The following is a 19669-nucleotide window of genomic DNA, read 5'->3' on the forward strand; positions in this document are numbered from 1 at the left end:
CATTGCTAGGTATTTAAATAAATGCCTCTTAGGGTTAATTTTCTGATGAGCCAAGCTCACCAGCAGTGCTGTGTGACAGGTGGTTTTCAGAGCACAGACTCTGCAGCTGGCTGCTTTGCCCCCGACCTGCTGTGTGACCTTGGCCAAGTTTCCTATCCTCTCTGCACCTGCTTCTCTGTCTATACAATTTGGATAATAGTACCTCCTTCGTCCAGTGTTGTACTAATCAGGTGAATTGATATTTATTATATAACCTACTCAAAATAGTCCCTGGTATATGGTAAGTGCTATGTAAATGATCGAATAAGATCATTAAATACCTTTCTTGCACATACTTAGTTGCCATAGTCCCAGTGTCGAAATCATTTGCTCTTTGAATCCACTAGGGGGCCTGGTTTCTGGTAGAGTATGGCACAGATGCAGAAAAATCTTAAGATTCAAACCATAAGGAGTCAGATTTTTTTTCCCAAGCTCCAGCATCTTGCTTAGTCCTTATTTGCTGCCCAAATCCTACCCTAATTTCCACTGGTCGCTAAGAAAGCATAGCATCATCTTTCAGACCAATGGAAAATTTATATTAAGCAGAGCAAACTTTTATGTCTCTTTTCCTTTGTTTTTCTCTTTTTTTATGGTTGGGAAAATAACTTAGTGTTTTGGTGTAAATATCCTTTTCTTCAAATTTCTGTTAGGTTAGCACAAACTCAGGTCTTACAAATTACGATTATCCAAATAAGAGGGGATATATGTATATGTATAGCTGATTCACTTTGCTGTACAGCAGAAACTAACACAACATTGTAAAGCAACTATACTCCAATAAAAATTTAAAAGTATAATAAATAAATGACAGTTATCACCTGATTAGCTGAGCAATGCTGAAGATGACTCAAAAAGGAAAAAATGGTCAAGAACCTTCTTGAATGTCTTATTTCTTCTAAATTGACTGATTTTTTTTTTTTTTTGTCTGACCTGAATTCATTGGGAGTTTTGGTATCGTGTGGCTTCAGCTTTAATTAAGAGTCGATGTCAATAAAATTTTAGAAATTTTAGCGGAGGGAACAAGTTCCAATGCAGATGATCAAGAAATGCCTTATGAAAATAGTGTTAGGAATATCTTTTATGTTTTTGAAATGTAGTGTTTAAATTTATTTGTTTTTTATTTCAAAGTGACTGAGTTGACAAATTGACAAAATTGATAAAGTAACCTAAAAATCCTTTCTTATCCTTTGTTATTTGGGAGACAGTAACTTGAGCCAAATCTAGAAGTTACACCTAAAAATCTGAAATCCTTGTTGAAAAAGCTAGCTAGTACCTCAAGTTTCAGTAAAGGATTTGGGGGTGAATGCTTGACTTTTTCGGAACCTCCTTGGAGTACATCTTTTTATCCTCCCATGAAGGACAGTCACATTGGCCACAAACAGAGAAACTGAGAAAATAGGTCCCATAAAAGCCAAAAATTAAAGTTTAAAAATTGAGGGCGTGGTGCCCAAAGAGAAGAAGTTACACACTCCATCAGTGCTTCCCAAACTGCCGATTACAGACGGAACCCCCGCGCATCTTGTAAAAAGTTTACGTTCCAACTCAGTAGATCTTGGGTGGACCTGAGAGGCTGTGTTCCTCACGTGCTCCCGGGTGATGCCGATGACGCCCCTGGAAGTGGCAGCACAGGACCAGCTTTCCAGAGCAGGAGAAACGTTCCAAGTCTGCTCTTTGACTTTTTCGTTCTCTTTGGAGGAGAGGCCAGTCGAAATGTGAAAAGCACATTAAAGTTTTAAGCCCTATAAGCACCTGGGACTATGAGATTCAAGGCAACTCCCAGCAGAGCCTCTGTGCCTTCAGAAGCTGCACATACTTTTCTTGCTTCTCTCTTAGTAAAGTCTGGGAGGCGCTGCCACCTCCAGGGTCCCTGTGGCCTGGGGAGCACCCCTTCCAGTTCCACTCTGCAGCCAGACACTTTGCAGATGGGGGCATCACCGTCTGTCCCCAGCGTCCCAGACGTCGTTCCCCAGGTTTCCAGCTACGCAGCCCACTCGTCAGCACGCGTTTCCTGCAGCACGTTATCTCCAGTTTCTGGAATTCCCGTTGTTCTTTTTTCTTCATACATCGCCTGTCTCCCCGCCTCTCTCCAGCATCTACGGATCTGACATTTTCATTCTAGCCTCCACGGCACTTCACTTTCCTTTTCCGTTTTCCGTCTCCAAACATCTCCGCTCAGTTTGGGATAAATTTCTCAGCTGTGTCACCCACTCCTAATTCTCTATTCAGCTGTTCTAATCTGTTGCCTCCCTGTCCAATGATTTTTTTATTTCAAAGATCATATTTTTCCTTCTAGAAGTTCCATTTAAAAAAATCCACCAGTGCACTCCTGATCGTTTTTTACTATATATGCTCATGTATGAACTTGCATCCTTTTATTTCTTCAAACGCTTTATGCGTAACTCTTCAGGTTCTGTTTCTGGTAGTCCTAAGCTCTGCCATTCCTGGAGGTCCTGAATTTGTTGCCTCTTGTGTCTGCTGCTCCGGAGTGACTGGCCCGAGCAGAAAGCCCACAGCGTGTGGAGTCAGGATACTGATGAGGGATGGAGGCCAGTGCGGGAAGAGCAAAGGAGTAGCACTGGGCAGAGGGGGAGGGCAGGCTGCCAGGCAGGCGCCCCCAAGGCACAGCCAACCTGGTGGGGCCCTGTGGGGTCCTCCACCCACATGCTGCCATGTTAGGCCAAAGGGACAGGAAGGCAGGCCCAGAAGGAGCTGCCAACCAAAGGCTGCTGACTGCGCTCCAGAGCTGGGCAGCCAGGCCTCCCAGAGCACGTAACACCGGCATGCTTGGGGCAGTCCGTCTGCATTTCAGTTGTAACCACTGAGTAAACTCCATCTGTACTTATGGTAAGGTGAGGTGTTTTTTGGGGGTTTTTTTTGGTCTTTTTGGCCACACTGCACGGCTTGTGGGACCTTAGTTCCCCAACCAGGGAATGAACCTGGGCCCTTGGCAGTGAAAGCTCAGAGTCCCTAACCACTGGACCGCCAGGGAAGTCCCTGGTAAGGGGTTTTTTACAAAGTCATTTCATCTTTAATGATGATGCTATGTATGGGTCTTTATAACAAACAGAGTGAGGGGCACCAATGTTTGCATTCAGGTATATTCTGCAATATCTCAGTGCTAAGAACGTTTGTAAATACTGCAGAGGAATGTTTACTCCTTTTAAGCCTGCTTTTTATTAAGTTTAAGAAAAGCAGTAAAATTTTATACGTACATTAGCTTAAATGGAGTCATCCTTACATTCTTTTATGACTTAAAACTGTTTGAAACCAAAAGATAGCATATTAACTGACACGGACCAGTATCCCAAAATTCAAGGAATTTTGAAGGAGAATTCAAAATATCCAAGGAATGTTTGGATTATTTATTTATTTGGTCCTTTTAAAGCAAACCGATCCTAATTTCAGGCTGGCTTCTTTCTTTCTTTTCTTTCTGTCTTTTCTTTCTTCCTTCCTTCCTTTTATTCCTTTTTCTCTCCTTCCCTCCTTCCTTCTTTCTTTCCCTTTTTCTTTCTTTCTCGCCCCCCTACCGGTATGGAAAGAATGTTGTTGGAGCGACCTGTAAACACAGGCAGAGGCACAGTACGGGTTACAGATCATTTAACCTTTCAAACCAGTAACTGAAGCAAGACTTTACACTGAAGTATTAATTTTTTGTTTGTTTGTTTTTTTGCGGTACGCGGGCCTCTCACTGTTGTGGCCTCTCCCGTCGCGGAGCACAGGCTCCGGACGCGCAGGCCCAGCGGCCATGGCTCACGGGCCCAGCCGTTCCGCGGCATGTGGGATCTTCCCGGACCGGGGCACGAACCCGTGTCCCCTGCATCGGCAGGCAGACTCTCAACTACTGCGCCACCAGGGAAGCCCTGAAGTATTAATTTGATGCTATATTAAATTGTCATTTCAAGCCTCTAAAAAATGAGTGCAACGTGATAATAACAGCAATTTCCAAGAGCTGGAGCCCAGGTTCACACTATCATGCGGAGATATAAATATTTATCCGTTCCGGTACATCACTTAGAATCCTCTCTGATGAAACCTTCAGTCAGCTGTGAATCTCTTAATGGCATTTCATTGTGCATGAGAAGAAGCAACAAATCGGAGATTCATAATACTCGTCATTCTTGCTGAGCACCCAAGAGCAAAGGAAACCGAGATCTTGCGGCTGTTGCATTTTATGTTTTTAAAATTCCTATTTCACCACGTCAGTTTGTCGTTACATTACAGTTCTGACAAGCTGTTATACAGGAAAAAGCTCTAAGGGAGACTAATGAAGAGATAAAATTTGCCTTTACTGGTAACACCATGGAGTTTTCGTACAAGAAGATATTTTTTTAAAAGAAGACAGAAAATAAAAACTGTTATTGGTTACAGATGAACATTGCCAGCAAATACAAGTGTCTGAGGAGCACTCTTGGAAAAAACAGAAGCCACCGCAGGATAAATGACAACGCAAGGTGACACGGGGCATCCGGCTATGAAAATGCAAAAGTGAAAAATACTTAATAAAAAACAATATTTTTAAAATGCAAATGTAGGTAATGCGGTGAGTTTAACACTGAGAATATGGACGCTGATCCCAAGAATACTTGTGATGGTTTTAGCTCCATACAGTAAGTGTAAGAAGAATTGATTACCATCAAGGTCACTTTTTAAAAATTTGGGACTAACTGTTCCATGCCTTATTCAGATGGAAGCTCAGTGTCATCGCTGAATTGCAAGCATCTGCAAGCTGCCAGTTCATGTGCCAGACAAGACTTTCCCTGTTTGATGTGAGAGAAGGTGACCTAGAGAGCCTGGAGGGGTGGAAGTAACAGGCCAGCTTTGGGCCACAGATGGGAAGGCCTCTGGGAAAGGACCGAATCTACGGAGCCGCTGAAAGGAAGGCTCTGCAGGCTTGTGCGTACACAGCTGGGGCTCTCATAACAGTCATCCCTCCGGCAGATGGGTGCTCTTGATTCCTGATCCACACGTGGATGACCAGCCTTGCCAAGTGTTTGGTCCACTTGTGACCTCTTATCTCCCTTGGGACCTCAGAGTGGCACAGGGCAGAAGTCCACAGACTCATCTGACCTCTAGGAAAGAGTCTACTGGACGGCACTAGGGCACTGCACCCGTTGGGTCTGTAAATGGAGATTTTACCGTGGCCGACAAGGAGCATCTGCGTTATGTGCTTTGCCATCTAGGCAGGGTTGCCTTGTAGCCACATCAGGACAGTGGCGGAAAGTGAAAGAAATACCTACACTTATTTTATTTTATTTTTTTATTTCATTTATTTTATTTTATTATTGTTTGGCCACGCCGAGCTGCTTGTGGGATCTTAGTTCCCCGACCAGGGATTGAACCTGCACCCTGGCAGTGGAAGCGCCGAGTCCTGACCACTGGACCGCCAGGGAATTCCCCTACACCTTTTGTAAAGAGTGACCCTCGGGATTAAGTCGCTATTTCTCCATTCTTGTAATTACAAGAATTGGAAATTAAGCACGTAAAATGGAGGAAGCAAAGATTCATCCTTAGATTGTCTTGCAATCAAATCAACAATGTTAAAAAGAAATTAATAGATGCTGAGGATGTTTTTAACTATTAAAAAAAGGTTGCCCGTGCCAAAAAACCGATCATGATACTGTAGTGCCACTAATACACCCTTTTCAAATAATTTTTGCAGCATTTATTTACAGGTGGTTTTGTTAATTTGTCAGGGATTAAGCTTTTGAAGAGGAGTTTTGATCCTAAAAGCAACATGAGTGAGAAATATAATATTTTAGTGTTTCTTTTATATTTACAAAAATATTGCCTCACTTTATAAATAAATACACACACATGCAACATTATTCATTTTGGGAAAGTCTGTTCTGTGGAGATTCCCTGAAATTGGGAGCTCCCATCCTGCATTTAAATAGAATCCATTTCTCAGGGAGCGTTTGAAGAGCACATCAGGTGGAAGCCTTGCCTCCCTCGCCCTTTCCTTCCCTGCTTCCTTTCGCACCCCCCGCCCCAGGGTCCTGGTTTCATCCGGCTCCTGCCTCAATCACCGCCATCCTTCCAGTGCTGTTTCCCTGATCGTCACACCCTCCACAAAACCCCTATGCTCTAACTACTAATATTATGCCTCATCTCCAAATGCAGAGACATACTTCCCCAACGTCACACAGCTAGTGAATGTGAAGCTGCATCAGGAAGGCTCGAGCAGCGTGACGTGGCCGTGAGTTTACAGTCTCCCTAGATGTGGGATAACGTCCAGTAGTTAGTGGGGTGGGGGAACCCTCATAGATGTGCCCACTGGTGTAGGGGTGTGTGCACAGCATTTCCTGGGTCAGCTGGTGAAGAATCTGAGAGGAATCATACCCGGGCCTGCTCGTGTCAACTGCCACACACAGTGACTCCTTGCACAGCGGTGCCCCAGCCCAGGTGCCCATAGGCCCCGTGAGACATCCCTCCACTGACGTGAAGCCGTGTCTTCCCAGTGCTTCCACCCAGAAATTCAATTCACGGGGAGGAGAAGTTTCTCTTCTGCGAAGTTTTGATGCATAAATGCTTTCTAAACCTTTGCTACCAACTGCTGCTTGTCAATACTGGACTCTAACGTGATAGGCTTTCTGTGGTCGTGGTTTTGTACATATTTATAAACTCAGGAGTTTTAAGTTTATTAAATCTCTGTTTTCCAAGGTGTTCATCAGAGAGCCTCATAGGTGAGCCTTGCCTTTGAGCACAAGTGCACATAGAAACTTGCTGACAAAGTGGATCAAATTTGATCTCTTTTTTTTAACATGGAGTAATTTATTTAATCTTAAAGATAGAGGAGTTGTAGAATGTAATCTGTATGTGAGTTTTCCCCTGGGGGAAAAAAACAGCTTGTTGGTTATTTCCTATGTAGTAGTCAGGTTTCTTTAACATATTCATCAATATGGATAGTGGTCAGTCTCTGCTCTGTTCTGGGTGCTCTGTGACTCTGTACCAAGATTTTGATCTAAGAGATATCTTCTGCCAGCAGGACTTTTAAAAGATAGGCCATGATGAGACTAATTGAGCAGAATGGCACCAAGGCAGGGACTTGAACAGCCAAACTGAAACCTGGGTGCCTCCGTGTGTTTAAGGCCCATCCAACCATCTCTCTTCAGAGGTACCAGACAACCACTCTTTTTTTCTTAACATCAGATGTGAGAAATCTTCATTTCAGCCAAGAGCTCTTTACCACCTGTTTTGTATTAAAGAAAATCAAGTTAATTTACTGTTTTTTGAAAGGCGAGAAATAGAAAATGTTCCTCTGATCAGACTTCGCATTAAGAACAAGTTGGGGGTGAAACTCAGAAAAGTTCATCAAACTAAAATATATAGCTCAATTATGGTCAGCAAGATTTTTTTTAAGGGCAGGAGCATCTTTAAAGTCTTCCAAAACTCTGGGTGGCAAAAATCAAACTCCTATACTGATGCTGTTCATCTTTTCTTTAATGATAAAAACTAAAGGCTTTTTAAAAAAAAATCTTAAGATGGTTTAATATTATCAGAGTTGATTATTACAGTGTTTACCACTAAAAAGTTTGAAAGGGCATTCTGATTATTTTTATAAAATGTTCACTGTACAACAGAAAAATTAGAGCAGAACAGTTTTTTTTTTTTTTTTGAAAAAGGAAGAAAGCAGTTACCCTAAATTTCACCATTACCATGGTGACCATTCTTCCAGACACATCTCTGTAAATAGGCACAATAGGTACAATTTTGGAATCATGTTAATCATGCTGTTCAGTTAGCCTAGAGAGTTCACACACATGTCATGGGCATAAAAGAGCTTTTTTGAAATCTTCTTTCCCCTTCATTTAAAAGAAAGGAAAACCTAACTTTCCTTTGGAAAGTGCAACGGGACCCAGTTTGTAAGGATGGTCTTTTGAGGAGAAGTGTCTCCATCTTGTGGCCTTTTAGAGTATGGTCATTCAAGACTGATAAACGCATGTTGTGTTTTTGCAACTCTCCTTGGAAATGGTGTCAGTTCTGGGACTTGTTCAGTGGATTTGATGAATCCAACATGGGGCCAGAGAGTGTCCATCTGTCTGTAGAGCGGGGGCAAGCCCTTTTTCACACCGCTGCTCTGGTGGGCAGTTTATTTATTTCTTCATTGACATGAGTTTTTTATTCAATGTCACTTGTAAATATACAAAGTATTCATTTTAATGGATCCAAAAAAATATTTTTTCATAATTTTTTTAAAATTTTATTGAAGTATAGTTAATTTATAATGTATTAATTTCTGCTGTATAGCAACGGGACTCAGTTATACATATATATATTCTTTTCATATTCTTTTCCACTATGGTTTGTCACAGAATATTGAATATAGTTCCCTGTGCTGTACAGTATGATGTTGTTTATCCATCCTATATATAATAGTTTGCCTCTGCTAAAATCAAATTCCCATTCCTATCCTCCCTCCCCCTTGGCAACCACAAGTCTGTTCTCTATAGCTGTGAAGTCTGTTTTAGTTTCATAGCTATTTTGATCTGTATCGTATTTTAGATTCCATATATAAGTGATATATGGCATTTGTCTTTCTTGTTTACTTACTTCGCTTAGTATGATAATCTCTAGGTCCATCCATGTTGCTGCAAATGGCATTATTTAATTCTTTTTGATGGCTGAGTAATATTCCATTGTGTATATATATATATATATATATATATATATATACCACATCTTCTTTATCCATTCCTCTGTGGATGGACATTTAGGTTGTTTCCATGTCTTGGCTATTGTAACTAATGCTGCTATGAACAGAGGGGTACATGTATCTTTTCAAATTATCATTTTTTCTCAGTATATGCCCAGGAGTGGGATTGCTGGATCATATGGCAACTCTGTTTTTAGTTTTTTTGAGGAACCTCCATACTATTTTCCATAGTGGCTGCACCAGTTTACATTCCCACCAACAAAGTAGCAGGGTTCCCTTTTCTCCACACCCTCTCCAGCATTTGTTATTTGTAGACTTTTTAATGATGGCCATTCTGACTGGTGTGAGGTGATACCTCATTGTAGTTTTGATTTGCATTTCTCTAATAATCAGCGATGCTGAGCATCTTTTCGTGTGCCTGTTGGCCATTTGTATTTCTTCTTTGGAGAAGTGTTTTTTGAAAAAAACAATTTTCGATTGGGTTGTTGGTTTTTTGTTGTTGTTGAGTTGTATGAGCCGTTTGTATATTTTGGAAATTAAGCCTTTGTTGGTCGCTTCGTTTGCAAATATATTCTCCCATTCTGTAGGTTGTCTTTTCATCTTGTTTATGGTTTCCTTTGCTGTGCCAAAGCTTGTATGTTTGATTAGGTCCCATTTGTTTATTTTTGTTTTCATTCCTTTTGCCTTGGGAGACCAGTGGGCAATTTAAACATTAGAGTCTCAATAAGAAACAGGAAAACCAGGACTGGAGCCCGACTCTCCCAGCTTCTAACACTGAGCTTTCTCCACAATTTCCTTTTTTTTTTTTTTTAAATTTTATCTATTTATTTATTTACTTTTGGCTGTGTTGGGTCTTCATTTCTGCGCGAGGGCTTTCTCTAGTTGCGGCGAGCGGGGGCCACTCTTCATCGCGGTGCGCGGGCCTCTCACTATCGCGGCCTCTCTTGTTGCGGCGCACAGGCTCCAGACGCGCAGGCTCAGTAGTGTGGCTCATGGGCCTAGTTGCTCCGCAGCATGTGGGACCTTCCCAGACCAGGGCTCGAACCCGTGTCCTCTGCATTGGCAGGCAGATTCTCAACCACTGCACCACCAGGGAAGCCCCACAATTTCCTTTTTAACCTCGACTTCAACACTGTTAAAGGAGTTGATCTTAGTGGCCGAGTCACGCTGCCTCAACCTCATGAAATCATCGTAAAGGCTTCTAGGGAGGAAGATGGCAGCCCCAGGTAGAGTGTGATTTCACTTTAAAGGAATTACAGAAAGGACCAATCACTTGTCCTCTCACCCTACGCCATTATATCCAAGTTTTGACTTTACAAATTAGTTTGGAATGTTAGGGAGAAAGTATCTCTCGAGATAGAGCTTAATTTTCTTATCTGTATCTGCACGGTGGATGCAGACCTGTACTGCTGAAGGCAGTACAAACATGGTCATTTTCTGTAAACAGGACATTAATAGTTGTGATAATAAACCATTATCACTTTGTATAAACACCATAGCAGAAGAGTTACATTTTACATCTGAATGAACACCTTTTGACTGGATCATTTCCCCCCCTTTTTTCTTTCTCTCCTATGCAGTATATAGTGGAATGTCATGGGATAACCCTTCTTCCCCAATTCCTGGGCATGTACCGGCTTAATGTTGATGGAGTTGAAATATATGTGATTGTTACAAGAAATGTGTTCAGCCACCGTTTATCTGTATATAGGAAATATGACTTAAAGGTAAGATTGATTTTTATTAACTCTTATTCATTAAGTTTGGTCATCCACGTTGTATGCAGTTGATCATGCTGAACACTTAGGAGGCTCCCAGAGCACAAAGCTGCCAGGAGCACTCCTTTGTGTTAAGCGAGGACCACTTGTACCTACGAGAGACACCATGTCTATTTTATTCAACAGGTATGTATTGAACACCAGCTATGCGCCAGGCACTGCTTTAGGTGCTGGGAATAGTTTGATGAACAAAACAGACCAAACCTGCCCTCAACGAGCTGGCATTCTGGTGGGTGAAGACGGATGGTAATAAGTAAAAGGAGGAAGTAAATCATGGAGTACACTAGGAAGTGATCAGTGCCATGGACAGAAGTAAAGACAGGAAGCATGGGGAGGGGATGCGGTTTTGAATAGGGTTTCGCTTCACTGCAGACCTGAAGGAGGTGAGGGACAGGCTGAGGAGCAGGCCTGGAGACAAGCTGTTTCAGAGACCTTCAGGTGAGAGGCGGACCACTGGAAGTTCCGATTGTGGAGTGAGGGGATCTGACTTCTGGGATCACCGACATAGGCAACGTCCAGGTCAGGAGCTGGCAGACTGTGACCTGCCTCCATGGCACGGCCAACAGGGCCATTTTTGTAAATAGTTTTATTGGAATCCCACAATGCCTGTGGTTTGTGTATCGTATGTGGTTGCACTATAACAGCAGAGTTGAGTAGTTACCATAGAGACCGTTTTGGACCACAAAGCCTGAAACACTACCCCTCTGACCCTTTTCAGAAAAAGTTTTCCAACGTTTGGTCTTCATCAGTGGATCTCAAATTTTTTTTATCTCAGACTCCTTCACACCCTTAAAAGAGGACCCCAAAAAGCATCTGCTTATGTAGGTTATGTCTACTAATACTTACAGTATTAGAGATGAGACATTGAAAAAAACTTATTTAAAATAGTAAAACCATTACACGTTAGCTAGCATATCTTTATGAAAAATACCTTCCAAATCAAAAAGTTTAGTGGGACAGGTAGCATTGTTTTATACCTTTGCAAATCTCTCTAATGTCAGGTTTGGTGACACAGAACATCCTGTCTGGTTTGGCTGTCCCCCTGTTGCCAAGTTATGTGATTGAAGTGTATGAAGAAAATCACACCTTACACAAATATGTAGCTGGAAAAGGAGGGGAGGAGTTTTTAATAACTTTTTCAGACATTTGTGGATGTTTTCCTTTGATATCACACCTTAACCTGACAAGTGGTCATTTCTCAAAGCTGAGTTACAGTGTAGAATCTGAAATCACATCAGTGAACTTTTTAAAATCCGTCAGTGTGTCTGCACGCATTGGTCTGGCTACATCATGCTTTGGTCATTTGGAATGGTGGATTCACTGGTTAGGTGACCTGCTTCCTCAAGGCTATTCATATGCTCTATGACAAACTACTAATACCATTTGGTGCCACTGCTGGGTTTGTGCTAAGCTGCCAACAGTTTTACCCACCACTGTATTTGCAGTATCCATGCAAATATCAAGATGGTGAAATAGGCAGATAGTGTCTCAGTATTATTATAAAGATAGTTTTGACTTTGCAGACCCCTGGATGCTGAACTTTGCTTTGAGAAATGCTAGTCTAAGGGAGGGGGAATGTTCTAGGCTTATCTCCTACCCTCTGGAGTTCAGATGAACTATATAAGCTTCCCCAATAGAGCTTTGCTCTGTGCTGCCTCCAAGTCGCAGCTATCTTGTGGGTGGCAATCCCAGCCCACAGGGCCGTTTGGAACCGTCTCTCTCCAGGCCCTTTGCAGTGTTACTTGGCTCTCACTCTGCCGCGTGTTATAGGTCTTTCATTGGCCCGACTCCCCCATGTAAGAAGCCAGATGACCTCTGAAGCCACATGTCCTGGCTGTACTGCTCGTTAGCTGTGTGCAAGAGGCTGAACCGCTATGAGCCACAGTTTCTGCACCTGTAGAACAGAGATGATCTTACCTCCGCTGCCGTGAGGATTAATGAGATACGTATGTGTCGCGTCCAGCATAACGCACGGCATATGGGGAGGAGTGGCTGAATTTTCATCATCTCATCCATTCTACTAATAAGTCCCTTAAAGGCAGTTGTTTTGGTTCTACTTTTTTATCCCCCGGAAATGCTTAAGGTAGTGCCTCTATCTTAAGCATATCCTGCTTGAGCGCATCCTGTTCAAGCATATCCTGATGTAAATTATGCTTATAGACTGGATGTTATAGTTTTAACCTTGGATGTCATGATTTCATCTCCCTTTTTAGCTTGTAGAACAAACTTTTCTTGCCAGTACTTGCCGTTGTGAGGGAACCTGGGCATCTGGCATCATTTCATGGCTCAAACTCTCAGCCTTGACTGACTGACGTTTCTAATTTTGTTTTAATTTTTAAATTCTGAATGAGTTTTTCCAGGCTAGTGCTCTGCATTTTTACAGAGAGACGAAGCTTCAGCGAGAGTTAGGAGCAGAGTAAATTATATCCTAGAGGGGAAAACACACACAGAGACTAAAAAACTTGGTTATAACCAAGATACAGAGACTCGGGTATCACAAGTATTTAATACTTGAGTATTAAGCCCCCCCTCCCCTTTAAATTTGGGAACACTCTTTGTTAGCAGTCAGTGTATAGAGGAAGATACTATGGCCCGAATTCAAGAATCTGTAAAGGAAAAAACAAACCATTGCAAGTGACAGCTGCTCGGCTCAGCCAGGCAGAGGGCTTTCCTTCACGAACAATTTACACGGTTCATCTTCACTTGCTGGGTCAGCTTTGTGCTCCTCCAGCACATCACACACAACACGTCCCCCAGAAGCTTCAAGCATCTTCCCTGGGTTGGCAGCAGGGTCTTTCGGAGCCACCAGACCTGGGAATGCTGAGCATGGGGCAGATGGAGAAGTGGCCCCAGGGAGCCCCTGGCCTGGGCTTGGCCCCCTTCCCCAACGCAAGGAGTCTCCCCATCTGTGAACACGTTACACACATCCTGACTAACGCCTGAGCTGCTTGAAGGCAAGATGGTCACAGAGCAAAAATGTTAAGAGTGGCCAACCTAGAAGCTACTTTAAATTTTCCCAAGTCACATACACATTCTCTTAATGATTGGCTAATGCAAGTATTCCAGGCCAATAAATATCTATTTAAAAGATAGGTAAATGGATCGCTCCACTGACCTAGTCATAGTCTGGGCATCCAGTGCTGGGAGGGGAGGGAGAGCAGTCGGTCGGGCTGTGATCCTCCTCCAGCCGTTTACTCAGCAAACACTGGGCGTTGCTGGGTGAGACACTGCGATGGTCGCCACGGAGCACGAAGGATAAATGCTCACTGTTGTATTAACAAAGTTAGGAATTCACTGGCCATTTGTTTCCTATTCTTTCTTTTGCATTAAGATCTTCCACAAACAAACAAAGGCCAGTTTCTGTTCTTGAACTCTACCCCAGAGCACCCCTGTCGGCATCGGGAGGACTCGGTCATTTCAGACAACACAGAACTGAGGGCATCATTTTGAAAACCAGTGCAGTAGAGTAGAAATTGCTGCGACCAAGAACTGTGTTTTCTTCTACTTTATACCTCTGTGCTCAGCCTAGGTTCTGACACAGAAGCGGTGCAAGGAGACGTGTGTTTGAAGGGACCTCCAAAGTGAAAGGGGCCAGGAAGTACCCACTGGGTCTTAGTCATGGTAAGTGAGGAAGCACATTCATCAGTAAACCTAAGCCAGGGGAGACGGGCAGTCGGGGGCCAGGGCACGCCCCCACCTAGAGGACGCAGCGTGGGAAAGGGGCCTCTATGCCCCAGTGGTCACTGCGGCCAGCTGACGGCCCACTTCACTTTGAAGACCCTCAAACCAACCATTTCTGGTGACTGATGTTTGACTCCACGTTTAGTAAGTCATCGTTCATGTGATTGTCGGGTTTTCTGATTTCCAGCAGGAGGACAGCAACCAGGGAGAAGACAGCACAGGAGACACGGCAGGGGAAGGGGCTGGAGACAGGTGGACAGAAATCCCTGCAGCGGGTGCAGCACACTCGGGGAGGGGCCAGAGCGAAGTCGGTGCTCATTTATTTCCATGCTCTGCCCTGGAGTGTTTGCATATTTCACATGAAGCTGAGACCTCGCGTGCGCATGTTTTCATTATCTCTTTCTCTTTCAGGGCTCTACAGTGGCTAGGGAAGCAAGTGACAAAGAAAAGGTAAGTGCCCGGCATCTCTCTCACCTCACTCCCGTGGACGTGGGGTTCTAGCCATTTCCCCTCCGCTACAGTGAGAAACTCTTCATGGGCCTGAGGAACGTTCTCCTCCAGTTCTCTCCCTCAGGTTGGCTGCCTGTTGAACAATGAAGTAGTTATTAGTTTGAGGTGTGTATGAAACATTTCCCATCAACGTGATCTTGAGAAGACAGCCACCTCTGCTGTCAGCACACTCTAAACTGGCAGGTACAGCCCAGCACCTGAGTCCTAACCCCACTTTAGGACTAACAGGCCAGGTGTGACCTTGAGTCAGTTTCTCTGCCTCCCTGAGCCCCAGTTTTCTCACCTGTAAAACGACAGTATTGAGCTTCAAATTCACCAATAAAATATTGGCTTAATGAGCTTCAAACTCCTTTCCAACTATAAAATGTTAAGATCTAATTAGAGTATTTTTTGTATGTAAAGACTTAGGGATGGACGAGGAGACTATTTTCTGAGTCACTGGACATTAGGTAATACTTGAACCACATTTTGTTGATTATGCAGGATTATAAACAGATTCAACTGGAATCAGTTTAAGAATTTGGGAGGCAGCTTTCTGTGTGCAAACTTCAACTGCCCAAAATGGGGATTTGCTTACATGAAAGGCGCCTCTATACTCTCAGTTTACTCCTCATCGTGTTGAGGTGCCTTTTCTTGAACAAACCATTTGAAAGCTGGGCTCAAGGTTTTTGTTTCTAAATTAAATTATTTAGGATGATGGCACTCAGTTTGGGTTTGAATTTTATAGCTCTGGAAATCTCCTTTCACCTATTCATCCAGAAGTTTGTGAATGTCTTTATGGTTACTGTCCTAGCTTCAGGGGCTAAAATAATGAACCACACAGACATGTCCTGCAAAGCGATACAGACATTACATAGGAAATGACAGTATCATGTGATAAGTGCTTTGATAGGAAACACGTAGCAAGGGCACCTAAATCTGGCTTGCTGGTCTTCCTGGAAGAGATGATTGGAAACCTGAAGGATGAGTAGGAGTTAGCTGGAGAAAGAGCAGTGTGTGCAGACGGGAGCACTTGGGGCTTTCACTGGAGGGTGGGATGAGGCCATAGAGGTAAGCAGGGCCATCTAGAGTGGCTGTGGAAATAACCCAGAATAGATGGTGGCCCAACCTGGGGTGGTGGAAGAGTATAGAGAGATTTAGGAAGAAGAATCCACAGAACCCAGAGACTGAATATGGGAGGTGAACAGTGCCAGGCAGTGTGTGTGGAGGGAGGGTGACTCCAAACCTTCTGGTTTGGACAGTGGGGCAGGTGCTGATTCCACTCACGGAAAAAGGGGGCAGGCGGGGTAGTTAGAACCGTCAGCACAGCATCAGAACAGAGATGTCCGGGAGGCACGAGAGGCTGCAGAGAGGGCTTCAGCTGGAAAAGGGGGCTTGGGAAGCCTGCTGGGAAGGATGATCAAAGACAGGGAAGTGTAAATGAGGTCACCTAGGATGAGCCTAACATGAGAAAGGAAACACTCACTCAAGTCCAGGAAGCGCAGAGAGTCCCATACAGGATAAACCCAAGGAGGAATACACCAAGACACATGTTAATCAAACTGCCAAAAATTAAAGACAAAAAATATTAAAAGTATCAAGGAAAAGCAACAGTTGTTAACATACAAGGGAACTCCCATAAGGTTATCAGCTGATTTTTCGGCAGAAACTCTGCAGGCCAGAAGGGAGTGGCATGATATATTTAAAGTGATGAAAGGGAAAAACCTACAACCAAGAATACTGTGTCCAGCAAGGCTCTCGTTCAGATTTGACAGAGAAATCAAAAGCTTCACAGACAAACAAAAGCCAAGAGGATTCAGCACCAGCAAACCAACACACACAGAGACTAAAAAACTTGGTTAAAGATACAGAGACTCGGGTATCACAAGTATTTAATACTTGAGTATTAAGCCCCCCCTCCCCTTTAAATTTGGGAACACTCTTTGTTAGCAGTCAGTGTATAGAGGAAGATACTATGGCCCGAATTCAAGAATCTGTAAAGGAAAAAACAAACCATTGCAAGTGACAGCTGCTCGGCTCAGCCAGGCAGAGGGCTTTCCTTCACGAACAATTTACACGGTTCATCTTCACTTGCTGGGTCAGCTTTGTGCTCCTCCAGCACATCACACACAACACGTCCCCCAGAAGCTTCAAGCATCTTCCCTGGGTTGGCAGCAGGGTCTTTCGGAGCCACCAGACCTGGGAATGCTGAGCATGGGGCAGATGGAGAAGTGGCCCCAGGGAGCCCCTGGCCTGGGCTTGGCCCCCTTCCCCAACGCAAGGAGTCTCCCCATCTGTGAACACGTTACACACATCCTGACTAACGCCTGAGCTGCTTGAAGGCAAGATGGTCACAGAGCAAAAATGTTAAGAGTGGCCAACCTAGAAGCTACTTTAAATTTTCCCAAGTCACATACACATTCTCTTAATGATTGGCTAATGCAAGTATTCCAGGCCAATAAATATCTATTTAAAAGATAGGTAAATGGATCGCTCCACTGACCTAGTCATAGTCTGGGCATCCAGTGCTGGGAGGGGAGGGAGAGCAGTCGGTCGGGCTGTGATCCTCCTCCAGCCGTTTACTCAGCAAACACTGGGCGTTGCTGGGTGAGACACTGCGATGGTCGCCACGGAGCACGAAGGATAAATGCTCACTGTTGTATTAACAAAGTTAGGAATTCACTGGCCATTTGTTTCCTATTCTTTCTTTTGCATTAAGATCTTCCACAAACAAACAAAGGCCAGTTTCTGTTCTTGAACTCTACCCCAGAGCACCCCTGTCGGCATCGGGAGGACTCGGTCATTTCAGACAACACAGAACTGAGGGCATCATTTTGAAAACCAGTGCAGTAGAGTAGAAATTGCTGCGACCAAGAACTGTGTTTTCTTCTACTTTATACCTCTGTGCTCAGCCTAGGTTCTGACACAGAAGCGGTGCAAGGAGACGTGTGTTTGAAGGGACCTCCAAAGTGAAAGGGGCCAGGAAGTACCCACTGGGTCTTAGTCATGGTAAGTGAGGAAGCACATTCATCAGTAAACCTAAGCCAGGGGAGACGGGCAGTCGGGGGCCAGGGCACGCCCCCACCTAGAGGACGCAGCGTGGGAAAGGGGCCTCTATGCCCCAGTGGTCACTGCGGCCAGCTGACGGCCCACTTCACTTTGAAGACCCTCAAACCAACCATTTCTGGTGACTGATGTTTGACTCCACGTTTAGTAAGTCATCGTTCATGTGATTGTCGGGTTTTCTGATTTCCAGCAGGAGGACAGCAACCAGGGAGAAGACAGCACAGGAGACACGGCAGGGGAAGGGGCTGGAGACAGGTGGACAGAAATCCCTGCAGCGGGTGCAGCACACTCGGGGAGGGGCCAGAGCGAAGTCGGTGCTCATTTATTTCCATGCTCTGCCCTGGAGTGTTTGCATATTTCACATGAAGCTGAGACCTCGCGTGCGCATGTTTTCATTATCTCTTTCTCTTTCAGGGCTCTACAGTGGCTAGGGAAGCAAGTGACAAAGAAAAGGTAAGTGCCCGGCATCTCTCTCACCTCACTCCCGTGGACGTGGGGTTCTAGCCATTTCCCCTCCGCTACAGTGAGAAACTCTTCATGGGCCTGAGGAACGTTCTCCTCCAGTTCTCTCCCTCAGGTTGGCTGCCTGTTGAACAATGAAGTAGTTATTAGTTTGAGGTGTGTATGAAACATTTCCCATCAACGTGATCTTGAGAAGACAGCCACCTCTGCTGTCAGCACACTCTAAACTGGCAGGTACAGCCCAGCACCTGAGTCCTAACCCCACTTTAGGACTAACAGGCCAGGTGTGACCTTGAGTCAGTTTCTCTGCCTCCCTGAGCCCCAGTTTTCTCACCTGTAAAACGACAGTATTGAGCTTCAAATTCACCAATAAAATATTGGCTTAATGAGCTTCAAACTCCTTTCCAACTATAAAATGTTAAGATCTAATTAGAGTATTTTTTGTATGTAAAGACTTAGGGATGGACGAGGAGACTATTTTCTGAGTCACTGGACATTAGGTAATACTTGAACCACATTTTGTTGATTATGCAGGATTATAAACAGATTCAACTGGAATCAGTTTAAGAATTTGGGAGGCAGCTTTCTGTGTGCAAACTTCAACTGCCCAAAATGGGGATTTGCTTACATGAAAGGCGCCTCTATACTCTCAGTTTACTCCTCATCGTGTTGAGGTGCCTTTTCTTGAACAAACCATTTGAAAGCTGGGCTCAAGGTTTTTGTTTCTAAATTAAATTATTTAGGATGATGGCACTCAGTTTGGGTTTGAATTTTATAGCTCTGGAAATCTCCTTTCACCTATTCATCCAGAAGTTTGTGAATGTCTTTATGGTTACTGTCCTAGCTTCAGGGGCTAAAATAATGAACCACACAGACATGTCCTGCAAAGCGATACAGACATTACATAGGAAATGACAGTATCATGTGATAAGTGCTTTGATAGGAAACACGTAGCAAGGGCACCTAAATCTGGCTTGCTGGTCTTCCTGGAAGAGATGATTGGAAACCTGAAGGATGAGTAGGAGTTAGCTGGAGAAAGAGCGGTGTGTGCAGAGGGGAGCACTTGGGGCTTTCACTGGAGGGTGGGATGAGGCCATAGAGGTAAGCAGGGCCATCTAGAGTGGCTGTGGAAATAACCCAGAATAGATGGTGGCCCAACCTGGGGTGGTGGAAGAGTATAGAGAGATTTAGGAAGAAGAATCCACAGAACCCAGAGACTGAATATGGGAGGTGAACAGTGCCAGGCAGTGTGTGTGGAGGGAGGGTGACTCCAAACCTTCTGGTTTGGACAGTGGGGCAGGTGCTGATTCCACTCACGGAAAAAGGGGGCAGGCGGGGTAGTTAGAACCGTCAGCACAGCATCAGAACAGAGATGTCCGGGAGGCACGAGAGGCTGCAGAGAGGGCTTCAGCTGGAAAAGGGGGCTTGGGAAGCCTGCTGGGAAGGATGATCAAAGACAGGGAAGTGTAAATGAGGTCACCTAGGATGAGCCTAACATGAG

General features: G+C 44.3%; 1 protein-coding gene across 1 annotated transcript in view; it reads left to right on the plus strand.

Annotated features, from left to right (window-relative positions):
* PIP4K2A (phosphatidylinositol-5-phosphate 4-kinase type 2 alpha) overlaps positions 1-19669 on the plus strand; it is a 185325-nt gene that overhangs the window by 126332 nt on the left and 39324 nt on the right. The window contains exons 5-6 of the mRNA XM_024129590.1: positions 10273-10419; positions 14563-14601. Of these exons, the coding sequence (XP_023985358.1) occupies positions 10273-10419; positions 14563-14601 (186 nt within the window). The remainder of the gene's footprint in view (positions 1-10272; positions 10420-14562; positions 14602-19669) is intronic.

Source organism: Physeter macrocephalus, chromosome 11, assembly GCF_002837175.3.
Source record: "Physeter macrocephalus isolate SW-GA chromosome 11, ASM283717v5, whole genome shotgun sequence".
Classification (NCBI taxonomy): Eukaryota; Metazoa; Chordata; class Mammalia; order Artiodactyla; family Physeteridae; genus Physeter; species Physeter macrocephalus.